This window comes from Rana temporaria, chromosome 4 (genome assembly GCF_905171775.1).
Source record: "Rana temporaria chromosome 4, aRanTem1.1, whole genome shotgun sequence".
NCBI classification, from domain to species: Eukaryota; Metazoa; Chordata; class Amphibia; order Anura; family Ranidae; genus Rana; species Rana temporaria.
In genome coordinates this window covers 116,830,515-116,855,700 of record NC_053492.1, presented here as the reverse complement: position 1 = coordinate 116,855,700, position 25,186 = coordinate 116,830,515, and the positions used below count along the sequence as shown (strand labels likewise).

The 25,186-nt window shown below is 43.1% G+C and overlaps 1 protein-coding gene across 2 annotated transcripts in view; it reads left to right on the top strand.

Annotated features, from left to right (window-relative positions):
- The first annotated feature begins 675 nt into the window (after nucleotides 1-675).
- The window catches only part of LOC120936490 (high density lipoprotein binding protein), a 52,231-nt gene continuing 27,720 nt past the window's right edge, over nucleotides 676-25,186 (top strand). Inside the window, exons 1-7 of one of the 2 annotated variants that reach the window (XM_040348875.1) lie at nucleotides 676-769; nucleotides 14,380-14,446; nucleotides 15,951-16,051; nucleotides 16,149-16,303; nucleotides 20,920-21,135; nucleotides 22,461-22,667; nucleotides 22,763-22,978. In XM_040348875.1, the coding sequence (XP_040204809.1) occupies nucleotides 15,976-16,051; nucleotides 16,149-16,303; nucleotides 20,920-21,135; nucleotides 22,461-22,667; nucleotides 22,763-22,978 (870 nt within the window). In that variant the 5' untranslated portion in view covers nucleotides 676-769; nucleotides 14,380-14,446; nucleotides 15,951-15,975. Of the gene's footprint in view, nucleotides 770-14,379; nucleotides 14,447-15,950; nucleotides 16,052-16,133; nucleotides 16,304-20,919; nucleotides 21,136-22,460; nucleotides 22,668-22,762; nucleotides 22,979-25,186 lie in introns of both variants that reach the window. The other variant, XM_040348874.1, reaches the window with a different exon arrangement.

Genomic DNA, 25,186 nt, shown 5'->3' with positions numbered 1-25,186 from the left:
AAAAATATCCTATAGCTTGTAGACGTTATAACTTTTGTGCAAATCAATAAATATATGCTTACTGTGACTTTTTTTTACCAAAAATGTGTAGAATACGTATTGGCCTAAATTTTATGAAGAAATTTAATTTTCTTTATTGAGTATGTTTTTTAGCAGAGAGTAAAAAATATATATATATTTTTTTTTTCAAAATTGTCTGTCTTATTTTGCTTATAACGCAAAAAATCAAAAACGCTGTGGTGATCAATTACCACCAAAAGAAAGCTCTATTTGTGGGGGGGGGGGGGAAAGACATACATTATTTTTTTTTGGCTACAGCGTCACATGACTGCGCAATGGTCAGTTAAAGTAGCGCAGTGCTGTATCGCAAAAAATGGCCTGGGCACGAAGGGGGGTAAACCTTCCGGAGGTCAAGTAGTTAAAAAAATAAAAATAAATTTGTTTGGCATATCCATTACTATAGAAACTTCTTGCTGTGACCTTTAACCCTTCTGAATCCCATCTGTACTTTTCTCCCTGGCCATACAGTACAACGTGTCACTATTGCACACGTTATTAAAGTTTCAACAGTAAAAAAAAGAATCTATTTCCTGTGTCAGGGCACATCCGTTTCCGCTTCCTTCTCTCCCTGCATTCCCCAGCCCCATCCTCAGGCTGACGTGTCGCGGCAGATGACGTTCCATTAGCTGATAGGCCGGACCGTATTCTATATAAAAGGTGGACGAGACGGCCGCAGCTTTCCCCGGCAGTCAGCGGATCGGGACGCGGAGTGAGTGTAAAGGGAGTCGGGGAGGAGGAGGAGGGTGTCAGGGAAAGGTGGGGGGGATGGGAGTGTTGCAGTGGGGGCCTTTGGATGATATTGGTAGTGCGGGCAGCCAACGGAAGTGTGTAGTGGGGAGGGAGGTGGGTGCTGCTGCCTACGTGGAGTAAACACAAGGCTGGACTGCGTGTACATTGGAGCACTTGTCATTGGGGTATGGAGGGCAGTATACGATCTCTTATCTCCTGTATGGCCGCTGTGTGATCGTGTCCTTCTCCTTGGTGATCCCTGTCCTCTGCACTGCGATCATCTCTCCTACATCCTGATCTCCATCATAGCTTCTCCCATCTCTATCACAACTTACAGCCAGCCCTCCTATGTTGTAGGATGATCAGCCTATAATGTACTCAGGCTATCTATTTAACTCCACTCATCTGTCCAACCTTAGCAGACATGACACTTCTACAGCTGTTTATATGTATGGGGTCAGTCCACCCACAACTCATCCTTCAGGTTTGGATGGATGCCGGTGATTGACACCCGCCTGGCCTCCAATTATTTCTGATTATGTGCACCATTACTTGTCTCCTCCCCATCTACTTATTTCTCCTGGAAGCTGCAGTGTGATTATTGCAGGCTGTGCAAAGGCCAGAAAGATAAAGGAAGGTGTTGGTTAATTCTGCTTTCCTACAAAGCCATGACATCTCATCTTGGGACGTCCCGATCCTTTAGGCCCGGTTCACACTAGTGTGATTTCTAATGGGATTGCCATCCCCCAGAATCGCAGGACGATGGAAATTACATTATTTTCAATGATGCCTGTTCACATCAATACAGCGCAGTGCGTTTTTATGTGTGCAACTTTTTTGTCCCCTAAGACTTCAATGGAAAAGCACCTAAAATGCACGTGTATGCATTTTAGTGCATTTGTGGCAGTATTTGTCTCCTGATCCTATAAAATAATGAAGTATGAATAAAATAGTCAAACGCACTACAAAATCACACTGAAATAAGATCAAGTTGAAGCTGCACTAGCATAATGTCTTCTGTGAAAGAAGTTTTGCTGCAATTTTTCTTCTTCCTAGAAGTCGGTGATCTGTCAGCCATCCAGCCTGACCCATATGGTTGTAATCCTGGCCTTTAAAGTGTCTAGTGAATAAATTACATACGTACACACATATATTTCATTCACACACACTCTGTCATAAAGCTGAAGTGTGCAACGTGTCTATCAAAAACCATTCACAATCAATGGTTTGCAAAACCATATGGTTATGTAGCCCATTGATTGTGCATTGTTTGGATTTGGACTTCAGTTTTATGCTACTTGTTTACAATTTAAAGGGATAGTGCAGCACCATTTGCCTTTCTATATTTTTAAATGTGCGGTTTTTCTCTGCCTGATTCACACACCTCCAATTCAGGTCTTGTGTTGCACGAAGCAGAGATTTAGATTTATACGTTCTCCATATATATATATATATATATAATATATTCGCGCGCGCACACACGTTCACTAGAATGCAAAATCCATTAAAGAGCTGTGACAGTATTGCACGTTACTTTGTGCCTAAATTCATAGGCGTAGGTTTGTTTGGTAGCCTAGTAAAGCTATGGCGTTTGGTTTTATGACTGTGCCTTGGTCCTCCAGTATGTAGTCATTAGATGAGATGAAAGCCTCATCTGCTCATTGTCTTTTATAACCATGTATAAGGACTGTCAGGTTGCATACAGCATATGGGCTTTATGGTAGCCGTGAAGCTGTTGGTATCCAATCAGCTGAATGAAAACCGTATGTCAATATTGATGTGATATTTAGTCAATATAATGTTCAGTGTTTCTGTATGGCCTATATTCTCTGGCTCATTGTTGGAGGCTATATATTACTGACAACTGTGAATAGCGAAGTTCAGAATTGTATGTAACTTTATAAAGTAAAGTTTCCAGTTTTTTTTGTTGCTGTTTGTTACCTTAGAGTTTCACTCCATACCTAACTGGAAGCAGAGATTCAACCTGAGCCTGAAGTGGTGACGTTGGCATAGGAAGAGGCCTGGGGTGGGAGGGGTATGCAGAGCTAGAGGGGGAGGTGAAATCCTCCTAATCCAACTCCCAGGGACAAGTCTGTGTTGCAATCTCTGCTAGTGAACCTAGCACCGGACTTCTTAAATATGTGAACTCTGGGACTTTTCCCCTGTGACTTGTAAGCACGTTGCTGAAAATGTACAGTATCTGATTTCTCATGGTTTGCTTTTTGAGTTTACTTCCATCTGTCGGTTTTTAAATGAGTTTGACTTTATAAAGGTATCTCTTACATTAATTTTTTTAAATTTGCCATAATTTTCCTATTGAAGTTTGATTTCATGATCCATTTGCAGGGTTAAAAATTGATTGTCAGAATATAGAATTTAGGAACCAGAAACCGTTCATCCGAAACGGGCACTTCTGACGGGACATTTTACTTTGAATATTCTTAGCCCAGCACCTTCACTGCTCATACTTCTATTTACCACGCTGCACTACTATTGTGTTCAATCACTGGATTCTTGGGGGGGGAGCCCTGTGTAAGTTCCCAAGTTGTGCTTGGTTAAAGCTTACACAGGACTAAGCCCCTCCCCATGTGTCAGTTATTGGGTCTGATGATTGGCTGTTCAAGTGTTGAGCCCTGCATAATAGATGGATAAGGAGAGTTGCAGCTATATAAAACCCTCTTACTTTCACTTTATGGCAAAATGAAATGTGCGTTTCCATTGACCGAATTCAATGGAAACCTGTCATGACACATAGGCTGCCAAAGTGTACTTGGCTGAAAATACGCGCGTAGGCCTGGCTGTCTTGCCTATCTTTTCACCTTTATACTTTTTATCACTGAACTGGGAAAATCTACAGATAAGCGCTTCTGACTTCCTGATCTGTGCACTTGGAGTTTTAGATCAGGGACAACCGCACAGCCAGGCAATCTACAATTTCAGAAGGGTGTCAACAGTCACCCGACACATTTGCTTTATTTAGGTGTGTTGAACTTTTGTTTGTGTTGCCTAGATGTTTGTTTATAAATAATTGCTCTGTTTTTCAAACTTATTATTCTACGTTTATCAATATAAATCACATCCTCCTTATTTTGGGCTTCCTGCTAAAAAGAAACTGCTGAAGAGTCTTCAGATACTGACAGTTCAGAATTGTCAGATTCCTGGTCTCCCAACCAGCACACGCTTCCCCATCCAGAGTCCCTTTCAGTGGTTCAGTTCTCTGGCCCTTACACTACTGTGTTCTGTACTGCAGTTGATTGTCCATATTCTTATCGTACACGTTCCTGGAATAGGCTCTAAAGTTTTGGGTGCTGCAGCAAACACTAGCTGGAGACTGGAATGTGCATAGTACAGTGTAAATCAGGGGTATGCAATTAGCGGACCTCCAGCTGTTGCAAAACTACAAGTCCCATGAGGCATCGCAAGACTCTGACAGCCACAAGAATGACATCCAGAGGCAGACGTTTTTCAACAGCTGGAGGTCCGTTAATTACATATTCTCGGTGTAAATATTTGCTAGCACACCCTGGATCTTTAGCATAAGGCCCCTTTCACAGGGGTGGACTGAGCATGTCCACCTGTGTGGTTTTTCAGGCGGGCTGACCTGATCTGATCACCCATTGCCCTCTATAGAGCAGCAGATGTAAATGGACATGTATGTTTACACCTGCCTTCATATAGGGCACGGGTGTCAAACACAAGGCCCGCGGGCTGAATCCGGCCCTCCAGGCCATTTCATGTGGCCTTCGCACCTCCCCTGCAGCTGCAGGGAGAGCTCCAGCCCTCCTCTGGTCCTACTCCACACCCTTACTTTCTGCCTTCAAGCAATGCATCCAGCTTCTTCCCAGCAGCAGCATAAGGAAAGGGGGGTGCATTGTGATGTAAGGGAGAGTGAGGGACTCTACTTCTGATGGTGGGGTGGCTCTTGACATCTAATGTAAAGGGGAGGGGATGCGCTGGACATCTAATCTTACAGATACAACCGGCCATTTTGAGGGCAATCATAATGCTGATGCGGCCTACGATGAAATTGAGTTTGACACCCCTGATATAGGGAGTAGACCTGGACCTGTCACCTGCCTGCTCAGCTGGTGAAGCCCACACGTGTGAAAGGGGCTCAAGTCTGAACATTTTTATTTTTATTTTTTTTTATTGAAGAAAGATCACATCACAAACAGAAGAGTGCAAAGTTTCAGGGCTGCGCAGGACCCCTTTCTCAAGCATCAGCATGTGATGAAGAGGCCCTGTGCGGCTTAAAATGCTGCACTCGTCTGTGACCTTTCGTCAAAAGAAACTTTCAAACTTATTATGATGGTCTGTGGTGTGCTGTCAGATATTTACACTGTACTGTAGTTGGGCTGAGTAGGGGACTAAGAATCAAACCTTCCCAGAAGTGTTTCTTTCTGAAGATTCTTCAGTGGATGATAACCCCTTACTCCTGCAGCAATCAGTGGACTGGGCAGAGGTGAGCATTTTACTTATTTGTGGGATGTTCATTTTTCTTTCCTGATATACTTGCTTTTCACTCCTTCTTGAGCCATATTGGAATAGTGTTCTGTTACCTGTCGTCCTATAGAATGACAGAAATCTGTGTATAGGAAGAACTTGTTCGTTGGAATGGATTTTTGGTTTAAGATTATCACCATGAAGGCCTAATTTTTTTTAAACTTTTTAAAATGTTTTAACATTTTATCTCTCTAGTTTATCATCTCTGAAAATCTATTATGTCTTGAGATTATCTTTGTTGCCTTTCTAATACCAGCCTGGATTGAGCTAACAGAGAAGTAGTCTTGTCTCTGCACCCTATTGCCCTGCGCTGGTCCTAATGCCATGCGTGGCGTCGGGTAGCCGCCCCCACGTCCGGCTTTATAAAGACATTTTCATGCAGCAGTACTGCTCTTTCGGCTTGCATTCCATAATTCCAAGCATTCTAGCAACTGAAGGAATCTTTCTGTTGAAGCAAGCGTCTTTAAAAAAAAAAAAAAAAAAGACATTTACTTTTGCTTAATTTAAACAGCAAAATTCTAAATTGAATGAGATCTATTTACATATTGGGCAATAAAAGCAACAATAATTGAATACATTTATTGTGGTTTTGACTGTAAAACGGAGCCAATGTACTTTTGAGTTTAGTTTGTATAATATCTTGTTGCATTATTTTAACTTTTTATACCAGCTGAAGTCTATGTATCTGAAGGTTAACATTGTAAGACTTCAGCGATTGGTTGGAAAAAGTTATCTTTACGAAGAAGGCTTGGGAGTATTTTCGACAATCCTAATGTGATCTCTCTCCTTTTTGCTGGTAGTTTTGGTCATATATGCAGTCGTTTAGCATATGGTGGTAACCTGTTTCAAGTTTCGTAATACCAGACTTGTAAAAGATGAATGCAGATAGGTTTTAATTGGCTGTGTTTGAGTTTCAATTAGCGATACTTTCTCTAAACCGCTTTCTAAGTGGATTTCCAGGCAGCCAGAGGGTTAATCTGGGCTGGAAAGCACTGTGTAGTGTATGCTGAGCTGGCAGGGAGCTCTGTCTCTTTAAATCATCCCCTCCCCCATACCGGTAATACAGGCTGTGCTGAGGTGGCAGTACAGAGGGGCCTGTCCCTGCTGATCACTAACCTCCAGCCTTCCACTGCTCCATGCTCTGAGTGTGAACCTCCTTCTCAGCACATACACACCTGCCAACTCAGTGGCCTGTGACACTGATCCTCGCTGATCCCTCGTGTGTGTGCGCTGTACAGCGTCTCTGCATCTAGCACTTCCTCATCGCTTCTCTCTAAGCAAGTCCGCCTACAAATCAAAGTTCTTACTGCTTTACTTGTAATTGGTGGATTACAGCAAGCCAGGGTGGACACTCCACCATTCCCATAAACGATTTCCCGGTGGTCGTTAAATAAAGACCTCCAGCGGAGCATGACCCAGTGTGTCTTAAAAGTTGTCCCTTATTTCCAACCCAAAAGTCTATTTGAACCACACAATATCTACTAATGTTTTCTGAACTGAGCTCACCAGTCTTAAAAAAGTATCATTTTATTTTTTTCTCTCTAACTGCTTTAAATTGTTTTGTTCCTGTAAAGTACACAATGGGTTTTGTGAAGAGAGGCTGTGAACTGTTGTGGAATCTTTTAGTAATGTTTTATTACAGCTCTGCCTCAGTGCTTGTTCTAAATTGTTCTTAATTGTAAATCTTTATTTGCAAAGTAATTATGGAACATCTGCTGATTTAGCCTAACATATGCAGATGTAACAGCCTTTAATTTAGGTTACTCAAGCAAGGAAACATTGTTTCTTCAAAGCTTGTTGCTAAAATTTGTTATAAAATGTTACACTGGTTTGACAGTGGTGGTGGCTGAGGGCTCATTCCCACCTGTTCAGTTAAGCTGCCTTGATCTGTACAGATGAACCCCAGGACCCACAATAAACAATTGTTTTCTATGTGCCTTGTAGCAGTGCACCGATCCTGGTATCTGTATCGGGGCCAATACTAAGCATTTGCATGAGTACTTGTGCAAATGCTCCGATCATTAAACCTAGTACACACTATCAGTTTTGTGTTTTTGTTTATTACGTTCAACCCAGCGGGCTGAACAAAAAAACTAGAGTTAGGAGGAAATCTGATACTAACAATCTGATGTTAGTACAGCGATCTCCCCGATAAGCTATTGTGTTAGACAGGGGGACAGCCCCCCCCCCCCCCCAGAACACTCCGGCCAGTGCTCTAAGCCATTAGATGTGGGTTGACAGTGGACCTAAAGGCTCCAGTGAAGTCGCCAAATCACTGCTCTGCTGTTAGAATTTTTTTTATGTTTTGTGTCCATTTCAATAAATTTGAATAAAAAGGGTAAACTACAAGATCACGAGGCACTTTTCCCGAACAGCAGTACATGATGAGATTTCAAGCTATGTGGCTAAAAATTTACTGTATTTATTGGTGTATTACACTCACTTTTTTACACTGAAATTAGAAGATAAACTGTGCCTAAGGCCCCGTACACACGACCGAGTTTCTCGGCAGAATTCAGCCAGAAACTCGATGGGAGACGTATTCTGCCGAGAAACCCGGTCGTGTGTACACTTTTCGCCGAGGAAACCGACGAGGATCTGGTCGGGCCAAAAAGAGAACATGTTCTCTATTTCCTCGTTGGTCAATGGGAAAAGTTGGCTCGCCGAGATCCTCGGCGGCTTCACAAGGAACTCGACGAGCAAAACGATGTGTTTTGCCTTTCGAGTTTCTCGGACGTGTGTACGGGGCCTAAGTGTTTTACGCAGGGGGCTGTGGAAAGTTTTTTTTCCTGAATCTTTCCTATTAAAGTTATGGTGTGTGTTATACACCGATAAATACGGTATTTTCCTTTTTAATCACTTTTTTTTTTATTTTATTTTTTTTCAGATGGGGATTGGCAGTGGGAGCGCTTAATATGAACAAACTACAAAGACCTTAATTTTTATTTTTATTAAGTACCTTGCTAATTTTAAAGAGGTTGTAAACCCAGAGAAAAAACAAACCTGCAAGAAAGGCATAATGAGCTCATTATGAAGTTCTTACCTTAGAACGAAGCCCTCCAGCGGCGCCCACATGCCGCTGAGACAGCTGACATCTTCCCTGGTGTATGCTACAGGTTTGCAGGATTCAGTGCTGTGAGTGGTCTGGCTTTGATCACATTTGTCATGGTTTAAGTAGGTGGAAATTCTAGGTCAGGTATCCTCAAACTACGGCCCTCCAGCTGTTGTGAAACTATACATCCCATGAGGCATTGTAAAACTGATATTCAGACATGACTAGGCATGATGGGAATTGTAGTTCCTGTATGGAGGACCGTAGTTTGAAGACCCATGTTCTAGGTTAAAGCGGTAGTAAATCTCTGGGCTTTTTTTTTTGTTGGTACCCTGCATGGTAATGTCATAATGTACGATGCATCATCGCATACTAGCACATATGTTAAACGTGCCTTAAAACAAAGTCCTTCTAGTGCCGAGATATCAGAGCTGCAGGCGCTTCCATCTTCACCAGTCTTCCTTTCAGGTTTGCGGACTCCGGCTATGTGACTGACCAGAGCTGCAATGTGTTCACTCCAGCACGGGGCGCTGCAGTTTACGGCACAGGGCTCTGAAGGAACAGCCGGGCTGCCGTTCTTCAGAACGCATGCACCAGTGGCTGCATGTACAGTAAATATCTCCTAAATAGTGTACATTAACCACTAAAGGACCACCTCCTGCACATATACGTCGGTAGAATGGCCGGGCTGGGCACAAGCACGTACAGGTACGTCCTCTTTAATTGCCCAGCCGTGGGTCGCGGGCCCACGACCCGGTCTGAAGCTCCGAGACCTGCGGAACCGATCGCTGCTGGAGTCTAGCGATCGGTCCCCCGGAGCTGAAGAACTGGGAGAGCTGTGTGTAAACAATCTATCAATCTATCCAATGTAGAGCCGAGAAGTCCTAGCAAAGGATGAGCGCGTTCTCGATGCAGGACTTTCCAGGACTTGGGTAAGTAAAACGGGGGGGCCGGTAAAAATACCATATAGGATGCATTAAGGTGAAAAAACATGAATATTTACAACCCCTTTAAGTATTAGGCCTCATGCACACACGATCAATAGCGTTTTTTCTTAGTGTTTTGCTTTTCCTCTTCTTTTTTTTTTTCAATGGATAAAAAATGTTAAAACGCTGGTGAGCTGTGTTTTTGAGCATTTATCTGCGTTTTTTGAAGTTGGAGCATTTTTACAGCTGAAAAACTCCTCAGAACCCACTAGTGTGTGTGTGTGTGTGTGTGTGTGTGTGTGTGTGTGTGTGTGTGTGTGTGTGTGTGTGTGTGTGTGTTTTTTTTTTTTTTTTTTATATTTTCGTTAAGCCAAAAACCGTTGATAACGGTGTTGCAAGGACACATGGGATAACATAATGGGTAGTTTATTGATTGTAGAAATCAACCCCAGTGAGGGGGTGGGGCCAAGGAGGCAGCTTTTTATGAGGGTACTTGGTGGGTGGGAGGAGCCAGGAGTGCTGGTTGGGCCCGAGAAGGAGGATCAATGGTTTATGTTTAAGGTATCTTCTTTTTTTTTTTTTTTCTATCTTTTTTTTTTAAAGTGTATTTTGTGCGTGTACTCGAGAGAGGAGCCGGACTGCAGAAGTTGGGAGTAGGCAGGCCTCCCCCAGGGGCAATCTGCCACCTTTCTCCATGCCCTGGGTGGCAATGGCGGGTGTGTGAGGGGATCCTCCCACACAGCCCGCCCTACCTGCTCCGCTTTGAAGCCCAACGGGGCAGAGGGACTCCCTATAAGGGAGTGAGAGGATTAGCCCGCTCAACCAGCCCCATTAGTCCTTCGCCTCTCTTTTAGAGACCGCGTGGTCAAAGTGCGTGTGTATTAACCCAATTTCGAGTGCGTGTGTAGGTGTGGTGGTTTTTGTGGGAGGGGGGTGGGCGTACTAAGCGCAGGCTTACCTCGCATAGCACACCCACCAGGAGCCGGGCTGAGACCACCAAACTCAATTCACATGTAGCCGAGACCGGGAACCGAACCCCTAGCTGCAGAGGTGAATGGCTTGTCAGCGCAGTGCCAATCGCGTTGAGCCACCGCAGCTCGTTTAAGGCATCTTCTACCTGGCTTCTAGGTGCTGGACTGTGGCCACTCTCATTGGCCAGCATGGGATGACATCACTCCTGCGCGCACAGACAGAGGTGCAGTCATACATCACTCAGGTGTTGTGCCGGAAGGTGAACTGAGCTGCGCAACATTTTAGTGTACATTCCAGAGAAGAATGAGGAGACAGATTGGTTTATTTTATTGCAGAAGAGACATTGCATGTCTTTTCTGCAATAAAGAGCCTGCCTGCTCAATTAAAAGTGGGGCTGTAGTTTCGCTTTAACACAGGTAAGGGGACTTACAGCTTTTATTCATTTATGTAAAATCTTTATACCAAATGAAAAAACTCTGTTCTAATGTGTTAATCTTGTCCATTCAAATCTGCTAGTGCATCTAAAACGACCCTCTCCCCAGATTAACAATGCTGCTGTCCAAGGGTCCCTGTTGGTCTTCCACCCATAGTGGAGATATCCTTTCTCCTCTGACTGTCCTATGAGGCTGCGTGGCCCCTGACACTGTCTGGACAGTGCTGATTGGCCCTGTGCTGATCAGATGCACCCCCACCCCCCCCAAAAAAAAACTAACAATACACATCAAACTGAGCATGTGGAGGGTGGCCCCAAGGCTCTGTTCTATCAGCATGTGGATTGGGGATGATCAGAGAAGACAGGATCAAACAGACTTTTTACACAATGCAAAGGATAAACTCCTTAGGTTCCACAGTGAGTATAACAAGTATGTTTTGCTGCATTTACAGACTGATTTTACTGCTGATGGGTTTTACTTCCTCTTTAGCCCGATGCTGCAGCCTGCAAATGAAAAGCATAATGGGCTAGTATGCATCACATACTAGCCCATTATGTGTCACTTGCCTGCAATGTTCCCACAGTAGGCAGCGTCCATCTTCTGGCCCCTCTTCCTTCCGGGTCGCTGACTCTGGCGCTGTGATTTGCTGGAGCCGCGTGACATCACTCCCGCGCATGAGCACGGAAGCCATAATTCATGGCACGGGCTGGGGAAGAAACAGCACTTTCGTTTCTTCCCCGCGCATGCACAGTGAAGATTTTCGGCGCACTACAAGTGAAATATCTCCTCCTAAACGGCGCACGTTTAGGAGATATTTCCACTACCTATAGGTAAGCCTTATTCTAGGCTTACCTATAGGTAGAAGTCCAACAAGTGGGTTTACAACCATTTAATGCTTAGTTTGGTGACCACTAACACTCTATCCTTTGGATATTGGGGGGTTTTCTGTAGTCTCATGCTATAAAACCGGTTGTGTAAAAAGTGTGATGTGCATGTGAGGCAAAGGCTTGAGGGACTTGTGTATGAAGATCCTTGTACTGGTCTCTGGGGGATGCCAACCTATCGGGTCTCATGAGAGACTGGAGCACATCTGCACTATTCCCATAGATCTCCTGCATAGAATAAGATGTTTTGGTTTGTTTATGTAGTATTCTTTACATAACCACTACAGTTCTGTAAACCAATGTGCCTCACCTTGATGGACTTTTCGTCAAGATTACACGTGACTATAATGGTCACTGCTGCAGTTTTAGCTGGTAATGCACTGCAAACTTCTGTACTCAGCTGATTTAATTCAGGGAAACACTGCTTCCACAAATGGTGGATCTAACTTCAGCTGATCTGTTAAATGGCCAGTAGAATGTCCAACAGTGGAAGAGTGGAGGTAACTTTTTTTAATCCAAATGTTGTCGTCCTTGTCAGAACGTCTACAAACTATGGGAAAGGTTTGTCTTTTTTTTTTATTTTTTTTTTAAAGGGGTTGTAAAGGTAAATGTTTTTTCACCTTAATGCATCCTATGCATTAAGGTAAAAAAAACATCAGACGGTACCGCCCCCCCCCCCCCGAACCCCCTGTTTTACTTAGCTCACCCCTCGAAAGTCCAACGCGCGTCCCTGTGAACCTCTTGGGTTCCCAGGCTGGCCGTTGATTGGCTAGGCTGGACGGATTGATGGCAGCGCAGCCATTGGCTGGCGCTGCTGTCAATCACATCCGATGACGCGCATCACAGGCGGGCGGGGCCGAGTGATACAGTCGGTGACTATGCCCGCCACTGTATCACAGGAGCGTGCCCGCAAAAGCTTTCCACAATGCGAGCTCGTTTGCATGAAGGTGGAAAGCTCTTGCGAGGAGGGACCCCAGAAGACAGGGTTCGGGGACAACGAGCACAGAAGTGTGATCGGATCCCTCACCAGTCTCCCAAAACCTTTACCTCAATGACAGAGATATAGGGCAAAACGAGATCCTTAGTGTCACTCCTCTGTAAGTAACCACAAGCGTCTTCCCTCTAAGAAATCACTGCTGCAGCGTATCCTCAGTCAATCTCTAATGGTACTCCAAACAGGGGGAGGGAGAGAGAGAGAGAGAGAACAAAAAGGCTCCAATAGTGACGTACAGTAAACTCAGGGGGAAGTTTAATAGAAAAAAACCTGTGCTTACATCAAAACAAATAAATCGTGCAATATAAAAAACGAGCGGCGTCCTCGGCGCCGGCTTACGTCACTCCAGGTGTACGTCCGTCCAATCCCTACGCGTTACGACATGGGGGTCACGTGTCTTCGTCTGGGGACGGACGTACACCCGGAGTGACGTAAGCCGACGCTGCTCGTTTTTTATATTGCACGATTTATTTGTTTTGATGTAAGCACAGGTTTTTTCTATTAAACTTCCCCCTGAGTTTACTGTACGTCACTATTGGAGCCTTTTTGTTCTCTTTCTCTCTCTCTCTCTCTCTCCCTCCCCCTGTTTGGAGTACCATTAGAGATTGACTGAGGATACGCTGCAGCAGTGATTTCTTAGAGGGAAGGTGCTTGTGGTTACTTACAGAGGAGTGACACTAAGGATCTCGTTTTTGCCCTATATCTCTGTCATTGAGGTAAGAGTTTTGGGAGACTAGTGAGGGATCCGATCACACTTCTGTCAGCCATTCGCCTAGTGGAAGCTCAGCCACATTTTATTCTCATCTGGCAGCTTGGCACATCACTATTTGGACATTTGTTCACTTTCTGTTTTTTTCACTTGCTACCGATTTCACACATATTGAGCTTTGCTCTGTTGAACATATTTGTTCTATTTCTATTATTTTTATTATTTATATGTTATTTGTAATGTATTAGTACACATATTAGCGATTCATCACTGCTTATCTTCACTTTATAGTGTGGGTTTGCGCAGAACCCCTAATTCTAATCTGATGATTTGATGCCTTTTGGAGACTTTTCCATCTTTCCTTGGCTTCGTTATGCACATTAATACAAATTTTTACCTGGGGTGCCAAACTTTCGATCCCCACTGTGTGTGTGTGTGTATGTATGTATATGTATATATTATATATTATATATTATATATATATATATATATATTCTATCTTATCTCTCACAAACTCTTGTTCTCAATTCTCTGTGTCTTACCATATTCTCCCCACGGGAATCCTTATATCCTTTACTTCTCAATCAGGGATCAAGTCCTGTGGGAACGGAGTTCCTGCACTTTTTTCACAGCAGGAACTCCGTTCCCTTTGCAGGAATAGAGCAGCCGAGCCAATCCTTCACTAAGCGGCGATGCCCAGCTCGAGTCACTGTCAGGGGCAGGCGAACCTTGGTAATCCTTTGTTACTGTCCCCATCCTGTATATGGATTCATCGGGTAGTGTGTGGGTATTCCGTCACTTCCTCGATGCCGCAATGTCTCCTGGGAGCTTTTGTCATTGTTCCCAGGAGACATTGCGGAGATCTGACGTGAGTTATCGCGGGATTTAGAAAGAACTTGCGGTTTAGTAATTATGCATATGAGCGTATCATTTTTTTTTTTTGGTGGGGGAGTGCATCTTTGGTGGGAGTTCCCACACTTTTTTCCCCAGGACTTGACCCCTGGTCTGTGCATTGTAAATGCTGTTTGGGGTTGACATCTTGGTTTTTGTGGGTGTCTTCATGCTGGCGTGTGCCTGAAATTGTTCATGGTTTTTATTTTTTTATTTTTCCTCCAGAAGCTGGCAGGCTGAAAGAAGCGTTCAGCTCACCGGACGGACTTTCTGGCTTTTGACCCTTTAGCTGGTAAGTTGATTACTGCTTCTGTGTATCTCAAAGAAAATGTTTATCTAAATAAAAAATGTCGTACTTATGTGTAATGATATAGCACAGAGTGGTTCCTTACCACCTCTTTTGGCAGTCCCTGGCCGGTGCTGTCCTCCTCTTTAAGTTTTAAAATTTACAACAACTTCAATTCTTCCAGGCATCCGTAACAACAATAAAAGTCTTGGTTACGAAGAACCATCTTGGAGGGCTCAGTAGGCAAATCCTTACCTTCTGCAGTTTATTCTAATGTTGAGGCCTACTGTAAATATCACAAGCACAGGCTTTAATATATGAACTGGCCACAAAGCGGATTCATAAGGGTGTCATGTTGCTCCATGTCTCTTTATCATAACAAAATTCATCTGTACTGTTGTATGTAACAGAGATGTCTGTTGGTTGTATTTTATAAGAGGTATTCAGAATGATGAAGCATTAAAAGCGCAGTCAATGTGACACCCTTAGGGGCTTGCAACTGAAATCAGGTCTAGTCTAGAATAACATTTGCAACAAGCCTTACATTTCTGTCTGCAGAAAACTCATCGTTGTATTGATGTTTAAACCAAACTGTAGTGTTGTACAATGTAAATGTGGACTGGGGGAGTAAAAACTACAATTGAGTCAAAATGGACCTGTGTTCAGGCATAGCCTTGTTGAGCTGGCTACATATGTAAAGGGAAAGTGGGGACTGAAAGTAATTTCCTAAAGAAAAATGCTGCTCTGGGCAGCCTTCACTGCTTCACACGTTATTGGAGACTTGAGCATTTGGTCACACGTTGAAAGGATGGATCAGCCAAGCGAGGTTTTTGGAGAGGGACATTTCCTTTGAGGGCGGAGATCTGCTTTAAGCAGCAATATATTTTTAAAAAGTCATAACTGACCTCAGTTTACTTTAAGATGCTTGCCTATTATTCAGGCTTTAGCAGGTTCAGAAAGTTGGGTTGGTCTAGGAATGAAGGAGCGTAGCAGATAACCTTGGCTTGGCTTCAGAGAACCATTCATTGTCTACCAAAATATACTCGTATACTAGTACACATGGCATTTACATTTCATGTGGATGCCCAGAAATTAATATATTTTAGGTCATCAATATTGCTGCCAGTATTCCCTTCCTAACTATTTGACCAATGGACTAATTAATATGTTCTGGTTTACAACATTTGCCACATAATTGGTATAGGCCTGACCTGCCGTAATTCTTGAGCTATCTTATTAGTAGGGTATTTGGGGGGGGGGGTGGTTACAAACAAGCAAATGTTATATCTATCTATCGCTGTTTAGTAATTTTCGACACTATAGCAGAGGCTGAAATCTTGATAATTTTAGATCAAATATTTTTTATGCAAGAACACTTTGTTGCGTGTGTCTGCTGGTAAATGGCTTGATGTGCAAAGAGGACCTTTCTCCTAGGGACAATAGTAACAACCACTTTGTAGGCTTTTTAATAAATTTAACGTCCTGTTGAAAAACCTGTTTCATTTTGCAGTGGTTACACGGATTTGCGTGGGACAATGAGCTCGGTGGCGGTTCTTACCCAGGAAAGCTTTGATGAGCATCGCAGTGGGCTGACCCAACCAGCGGTCAGAGGTCAGTGAATTTTTTTTTATTTTTTTATCTTAATACAGTAGCTTTTTGTCTACTTTCATTTGACTACAACTTATTCGACTAGGTACGTGTCTTACAGTGGCGGCCATTGGATCAGAGGAGGAAACTGATCCCCCCACTTACAAGGATGCATTCCCACCCCTCCCAGAAAAGGCAGTTGGCAATGAGACACCTTCTGAACCTGCAGGTGCATGGAGCAAGATCCGGCCTATCAAGTCTTCCGTTATCACTCAGGTTGGGTCAGCAGTATTTTATGTTGATAATGTCGAGGTTGCATGGATGGGCTCAAAAGTATAATTGCCAAGTTAGTGTTTCTGTAGGGATGTTGTGTGTTTTTTTTTTTTTTTGTAGGAAAAGGTTTTAAACCCCTTTTTGGCTTTGGAGTGTCCCATTGGAAAGATTTTCGTCCACTTCCTGTTGTGTTTTTAGGACATGAAGTGAAGGCATATCTACTCTTAGTGAAGGAAAATACCTTCTTAAATGGTTGTCTCCAGGACACCATTTCCCTTCGCATCTAGAACCTCTTGATTGATAAAACTAGAGTCAGTTTATTACCAAAGAGAAGAAAGGGTGCCGCTCAACTTGGTGCATTGGTATGTAGATGAATGTGGCCTCAGCCATGTCTCATTTGATGTGATTTGTCCTGCTTACTGGGCTGGCAATAGAGGTTGCCCACCTTGGTTACCAGCCCCAATGAGTGGGGCAAAACGCATCGGGTGTGGCTGGAGCAGTGGTAGCTGAGGCAACATTCATCTACACTTGGCAAAATTATAAACGCAACACTTTTGTGTTTGCCCCTATTTATCATGAGCTGAACGCAAAGATCTACGACTTTTTCAATGTACACAAAAGGCCTATTTATCTCAAATATACACTAATCTGCATTAGGGAGCACTTCTTATTTGCCCAAATAATCCACCTCACAGTTGTGGCGTGTCAAGATGCTGATTGGAGCACAGGTGTGCCTTAGGCTGGCCACAATAAAAGTGCACTCTAAAATGTGAAGTTTTACTGTATTTGGGGGGGGGGGGGGGGGGGGCTGAAAACCAGTCGGTATCTGGTGTGACCACCATTTTGCCTTGCGCAGTGAAGCACATCTCCTTCGCATTGTTGGTTGTGACCTGTGGTGCTGGATATTGGCAGGAACACGCCGATCCAGGGCATCCCAAACATGCTCAATGGGTGACATGTCCGATGAGAATGCTGGCCGTGCAAGAACTGGGATGTTTTCAGCTTCCAGGAATTGTGTACAGATCCTTGCAACATGGGGCCCGTGCATTATTATGCTGCAACATGAGGTGATGGTCGTGGCACAACAATGGGCCTCAGGATACCGTTGCTGTATTTCTGTGCATTCAAAATGTCATCGTCAATAAAATGTACCTGTTTTCGTTGTCTATAGCAAACACCTACCCATATGATAACCCCCACCGCCACCATGGGCCGTTTGATCCACAATGTTGGCATCGGCAAACCGCTCACCCACACGTCGCAATCTGCCCCGTACAGTGAAAACCGGGATTCATCCGCAAAGAGAACACCCCTCCAAAGTGGCAGATGCCAACAAATGTAAGCATTTGCCCACTCAAGTAGGCTACGACGACGAACTGCAGTCCGATTGAGACCCTGATGAGGACAAGCATGCAGATGAGCTTCCCTGAAATTCTTTGGTTATGCAAACTGTTGCAGTAGCTGTTTGAGTGGCTGGTCTCAGACGATCTTGGAGGTGAAGATGCTGGATGTGTAGGTCCTGAGCTGATGTGGTTACACTTGGTCTGCAGTTGTGAGGCCGGTTGGATGTACTGCCAAATTCTCTGAAATGCCTTTTGGAGGCGGCTTATGGTAGAGAAATTGAGGCACACCAGTGCAATAATCATGCTGTCTCCACAGCATCTGGATATGCTACACCTGTGAGGTGGATGGATTATCTTGGCAAAGGAAAAAGTGCTCGCTAACACAGATTTAGCCCAGGTTCACACTGGACTGCGGCAGTAAAGCCGTGCGAGTTCAACTGAACTCGCACGATTTCACTCCCGCTGGTCAGTCCTGATTTTGGCCGCAATTGGAGACATCTGTGCAGGTTTCTGCAAAGATGTCAATGTAAATCGTGGCCTGAAATTGCAGAAAGTACTGTAGTACAAAAACGACTTTTTTTAAAACTGTGCAGCGCCGCAGATGCAGTGTCGCACCGATTAGGACATTGCCGGCAAATGCCGCCCATTTGACATGTCAAATCGCAGCAGTGTGAACCAGGGCTTACACAGATTTGTGAACAATATTTGAGAGAAATAGGCCTTTTGCGTCCAGCTCATGATAAATAAGGGCAAACACAAGTGTTGCATTTATAATTTTCCCCAGTGTACATACAAATGCACTGGGTTGGTGAGAGGTGCCTTTTCTTTTTTGCCAGTGTTCTTGTACCTCCTGAATGGTGCACTGACGCCAGCTACCTTCACTGCAACTGTCGGGGAGATCTGTCTCCACTTAGAGTGGCACTGCATGTTTCATTTGGATTACATGGACTTTAGTTGGTATGTTTGACCTTGCAAAGGCACATCCGTAAAAAAAAAAAAAAAAGTCTGCTTCAGAGCTCATTTATCATTTGATTGAGAAAAATTGCCAAATGACTACAATTGGCACACCTCAGGGATGCCGCCCCTATCCCCTCTCATATTTGACCTAGCTATGGAACCTTTAGCAGAACATATTCGTTCTTCAAAGTTGATTTCAGGCTTCCGCTCTGGTGCCACCGAGCATAGGATTAGCCTATTTGTGGATGACGTAATTTTGATGCTTGCAAATCCTCATTCCTCCCTAGCTGCAACCCAGTCATTACTACACAAGTTGAGTGAAATATCCTACTAATAAGGTGAATGCCTCCAAATCTCATATACTTTTTCTTGGTAAAAATAAAATCTCATATACTTGACCTAGGTCTAGTTGGTGTCACTAAAACCTCCTAGCTATGCAATATCTATTTCAGTGGTCTGAATCTGGTATAGAGTACCTGGGAATTACCCTAACCAAATCTCTGAACAATCTATTCAAAGAAAACTACCTCCCTTTCAAAAAAATTCCAACAGTCTCTCTCATGAATTTCAAAACACAAATTCTCATGGGCCTGCAGACTGGCTGCATTCAAGATGAACACCCTCCCCTAACTCTTGTATCTCTTTTCGCTCTCTTCCCATACCTATTTTGAGATCTTATCTTAAATCCCTACAATCTATACTAGCCAAGTTTGTTTGGAGAGGCAAGAGACCACAGGTTACAAGGACTAGGCTCCTCGAACATAATCAGTGGGTGGGTCAGGGTTAGTAGACATTGCCGACTACTACCACGCCACTACCCTAGCTCAGCTTAAAGATTGGTTTCTTCCCGATCCGCAGTCATTGTGGAGCATTATTGAATGTTAACTTCTCCCACACAAAAATCTCAAGCTCCGGCTATGTAGCTTTCCCCTAAATTGATGATACCTTCTGTCCTCTCCTCCCCCATCATGGCAACCACCCGAGTTTGGCAGAAATTTAATTCCACCGTATGGATATCCACCCCTTTAGCACCCATCAAACTTCCCTTTATCCAGCTTGCAACTACTAACTCCCAAACTAAACCCAGCACTGTGGCCTCGCCATTTCCCACATTTTAGATTAATTGCTCCAAAAAGACAAATTAAAAACATTCCAACAATTATTCAGATTTTAAATTGCCCCCTGCAACTCACTATACTTACAGATTTCCCATTGTCTGCAACACAACCCTTACCTCATACCTACCCAAACCATTAGATTCTACACTCCCAACTCCAAGACCACTAAAGGTCTCTCACTGTTCTGCAATTTGCTCAGAGAAAAGCTAGCCTTTTAACACTCGCCCCCATGCCTCCATTGGGAACGAGACTTGGAACACACCTACTCTCACCAATGGAAAACGACCATCAAATCTACCTACAAAGCTACAAAATGCACTTCACTATGGGAACTAACCCAAAGCAGAATACAACGCAGGTCCTTGACCCCGGTCAGAATTGCCACCTTCGCTCCCCATATGTCTCCAATGTGTTGGAGGAACTGTGGAAACAAGGGCTCATTATACCATATACTATGGAGATGCCCACACCTGACCACATTCTGGATAGAGATGCATACCTTGATCTCCCAGGTCACCCAAATCTTCAAATCCCCTTCATCTGACCTCGCACTCGTAAACTTTAAAATTTTCCCTCAATTCCACAAAGTAGTAACCCATATTCTACTTGCTGCCAGACAAAATATCTCTAAACGTTGGAAGACGCCCAATCCTATGTGTAAAAAAACAGGTCCAGGACCACTTTTTGAAACTACTCTATCGGCTGATGGATGCACTGCTATCAAATTGATCCATGCATGGAAACCTTAGTTGTTATGGTATGACTCCTAAATAAGATGGTGTTAATTACCATATTTTCAGGTTACTATGTGATTTCCACCAATGTACAATATTATGAGCCTTCCCTTTTTTTATTGTATCTGTGTCTTCTAAATACCAATAAAATGTATTGAAATTTAAAAAATAGTTTTTATAGTAATCCCAGAGCAGTGCTGACATTTTCCAGAGCTACATTTTTGCCGGTTGGAAATTATTTGTATAAGAGGCTCTGATTATGCACTGCTCATTTGCTTGACAATGGTAACCTGTATTGAAATATACAATTTCTGCATTGTACACAAACTTGCTCTGAATTATGCTTCATGTGTTCCGTTTAGCATAACGTTGACGAATGGAGTTTTTTTGGATTAACAAATTTACAAGCAAGTATTCGTGTCTTCCTCCTGTTCTGCCATGAGACGTGTGTGTGTTTATTCTCTTAGGTGTTCCATGTCCCTCTCGAAGAACGCAGGTACAAGGACATGGCTCAGTTTGGGGAGGGTGAGCAGGCAAAGATTTGTTTGGACATCATGCAGAAGACTGGGGCACAATTAGAGCTTTCTCTGGCTAAAGATCAAGGCTTATCCATCATGGTTTCTGGAAAACTCGATTCTGTTATGAAGGCAAGAAAAGAGATTGTGACCCGGCTGCAGACACAGGTAAGACGTCTGTTGTTCTGTGCACTTTAGAGCAGATGTTGAGCCGTAGCCTTGACACCTTTCTCCCATGGCACTGATCAGCTGGGCGAGAGAGATGTGCATCCTCTAAGGGGAGACTGCATAGGGATGCTATTCATGGACATGATGCAATAAAAATCCCCTTAAGGTTAAATTATATGCATACTGGGGAATGTGTTTTATATAGTGTTCATCAACAGATTATTCTGGCAGTATCTAGTGTCAGTGGAGGATTGTTTCCCATGCTCCATGTATCGAAGGATGGGAGTTGATTTTTCATTTGCTGCTTAAAGCCCTTTATTACACAAACACCTCTGTGTCTTATCCGAGTGCTGTTTCTTTGTGGTTGTAAATTGCTGTGACGTTTTCTGTCTATTGCATTGAAGTTTCTCCAATGCTACAATTTTATTCTGTGAGAGTGACAATTAGTCTTGGAGTGCTGTGTAATTGAATGTTCTGCAGGCTGTATTTACTGGGTACGGCTTTTCTGTAACACTGGGTAGGTCTTAATGTTGCCGTTTGTACCACAGCCTAATGAATCATAGGAGGCAAGATGAGATGTGTCCTTGTGAAACATGTTGCATACCCGGGCAGCTCAAACTACTCTATGGAGTAATTATCATTGTTGCACTCAGAATGTGGTATTTGGATTAGAATGGGTAAAAAATGTTGTGTGAGATCTCCTCCTTACATTTGTTCTGGTGATCCTAAATTATTAAAAAAAAGTGGTACAGGTGTCACCAGGAAGATGCAGAACAAAGATTTGATCTGTTGGATTAGTAATTTTGTGCTGTTTGTCAGCATTAGAGAGTCTCTCTTTTTCTGTCCTGGTGATACCCTAATAATCCACCAGGAAGTCAGAAGGCGACACCAGAAATAAGAACATGACATATGTTCTGACCCTTCCCTAGTATATCTAAAAAGAGTGGGCTTTAGACTGGGAAAAAAAACATACTTGAGCAGATTAAATTTGGGTTTAAAAAGCCTCATAATTCTGAACATAAAGGAGTATATACAATAATATGTTCTTGTTTTAAGAGTGTCACCATATTTACTTTTTCACTGGGCCTGTTTACCTGCAATGAGGTGAACAAAATCCCATATTCAAGTATAATCCTGGATCTTCTAAAAAAAATGTAAATTGCTTTAATTATTGGTGTGAATCGGATAAAGATGCATGCATACATGCTCCCTTTCATGCAAAATGCATTTAACTGCTCCCTTTTGTAATATGAGCAAGTCTGCTGTCTGACATTTTACTGGTGGTAATTCATGCCCATCTGAACCATGTTTTATAATGTCTCTAGGCTTCAGCTTCAGTTGCTATCCCCAAGGAACACCACCGTTTTGTGATCGGTAAGAATGGAGAAAAGTTGCAGGACCTGGAATTGAAAACCGCTACCAAGATTCAAATCCCCCGGCCCGAGGATGTCAGTAACCAAATTAAGATCACTGGCACCAAAGAGGGCATTGAAAAAGCCCGGCATGAGATTCTGCTCATCTCAGCCGAGCAGGTGAGAAACTGGGTTTTAGGAAAAGTATTTTTATCTTGTTGTCTCTTTTTTTAGTTTTTAATGTAATACATTTTCTGGATTTTCTTACCCACCAGGATAAACGAGCAGTGGAACGTTTTGACGTCGAAAAAGCCTACCACCCTTTCATTGCTGGACCTTACAACAAGACAGTTAATGAGCTCATGCATGAAACTGGAACAAGAATTAATATCCCGCCACCAAGCGTCAACAAGACTGAGATCGTGTGCACTGGAGAGAAGGATCAGTTGGCCCAGGCAGTAGCAAAAATCCGGCAAATTTATGAAGAGAAGGTGAGAATGTCGGATGCCCCTATGAATTCCTGCTTCAGTTATAGATGGTGGTTTAGGCCACTGATTTAAAGTGTTTGTTAAGGTTATTTTTTATTTTTTTAATAACAGACTGGTTATTTACTTCCTCTGTGCAAGGGTTTTGAACAGAGCAGCCCTGATCCTCCTTCTGGGGTGCCCCTCCGGCATGCCTGGCCCCCACAGAAAGACTGTGACTGTGTCACAGGATTCGATTGACAGCAGTGGGAGCCAACCAATGGCTCTTGCTGTTATTAATCTGTCCAATGAGGAGAGACAGCGGCTGGAGCCTCTGGGCTTGTGCACATCGCTGGATCGGATTGGGTTCGGCTAAGAGAAAGTGGTGTCTGGGGGGCAGCTGCAGCACAGAAGGTTGTGTTGTTTTTTTTTTTTTTTTTTTTTTTTTTACCTTGATGCATAGAACCTTGAGACTTTACAACCACTTTAAGAGAAACTAGCTTTAATTATTATATTCACAATGTAACCCCCGAAAAACTTTTTCTTTCTTTGAAAGTTTGTGCCCCCACATTATTATTATTTTTATTATTCATGTGGAAGAATTCAATCATTTTAATCTTCAAGTGGCCCTTCTTGGCACTTGGCGCTCTTTCACACTTAAGTAAAAATGTTAAGCAGCCTAAAAGCGCATTAATGCTTTTATAGCGTTAATGTTGTGTTGTATAGGTATTCATGTTGCGTCAGGCAACACTTCTCAAACGCCCTGTGTGTTGTAAAAAAAAAAAAAGGCTAAAGGGGTAAATTATCATTTTTGAGGCTTTGTATCTGCACTGTAAATGCATAGGCGCGTTTACAGTGCGTTTTTAAGATGTGGTTGTGGTGCGTTGCAATAGAGGTGAATAGAAGAAGTTGCAAAGCGTCAACGTCTACCAAACTCTGCAGGCAGCATTATTTTTGCCTCACAGTAACGCAAATGCTGCAGTGTGAACACCCCTATCTGCTCCTATTGTAACAAATTTGAGTGGGATTCTGGAAATATTACAAACGTGACCCAACCACCCGTTTTCAACGCCTGTGTGAAAGAGCTCTGAGTTGTGTGCACGGAATGCAGCTTAGCACCTGCTAATGTTAACGGATCAAGAGTTAGAATCTACAGAACACTTTAAAGTGGTTCTAAAGGCTCAAGGATTTTTACCTTCATGCATTCTATGTAGGTAAAAAAGTACCTCTCGGCTGCAGCACCCTAATACCTGAGCCTAATCTTTCTCCATCGCTGTGCACAATAGCCTCAGTTCTGCTGGGTCTCTTCTTCATTGGCTGAGACAGCAATGGGAGCTGTTGGTAGCCAATCATAGCTAGTAAGCCAATGAGGGGAGAGGGTGGCGGGGCCAACCTGTGGCTCTGTGCGAATAGACATGGAGAGCAGCAGCTCGGGATAAGCCTGCTCAGGTTCCCCCACTGCAAGCAGCTTGCTTAGAGGGCACTCGGCAGAAGGGAGAAGCCATGTGTGCCATCGGGGGACCCGAGAATAGGAGGATTGGGGCTTCTCTGTGAAAAATCATTACACAGAGCAGTGTAAGCATGGCATGTTTGTTTAAAAAGTAAAAAGAAATTGCCTTTTTATTATCACTTTTAATATCTTGTTTTCTAGATCTGCTAACTAGCTTTCTAACTATCTTCCCCATAAAGAGAAAAACTTTAAAGGGTAACTAGAAACCCCATAAGTGTGTTCCTTTTTTTATTTTTTTGGTCTGTGTGTATGATCATTTTTGTGAAACTGGAAAGCTATAGGATTGCTTAGATGTTGCTTGCTGAAGTCGGTTAGTACACTAGTTGGATTTAGCTGCTCAATGACCAGGCCATTTTTTGCGATACGGCACTGCGTTGATTTAACTGACAATTGCGCGGTCGTGCGATGATGTAACCAAGCAAAATTTACTTCTCTTTTTTCCCACAAATAGAGATTTCTTTTAGTGGTATTTGATCACCTCTGCGTGTTTTTTTTTTTTTTTTTTTTTTTTTGTGTGTGTGCTAACAAGAGTGACAATTTTGAAAAAAACACTATCTTTTTACTTTTTGCTATAATATCCCAATTTAAAAAAAAATTCCCTCTGTTTTAGGCCGATATGTACTCTTCTACATATTTTTGTTAAAAAAAAATCGCAATAAGCGTATTTTGATTGCTTTGCACAAAAGTTATAGCGTTTACAAAATAAAGGATTATTGGATTTTTTT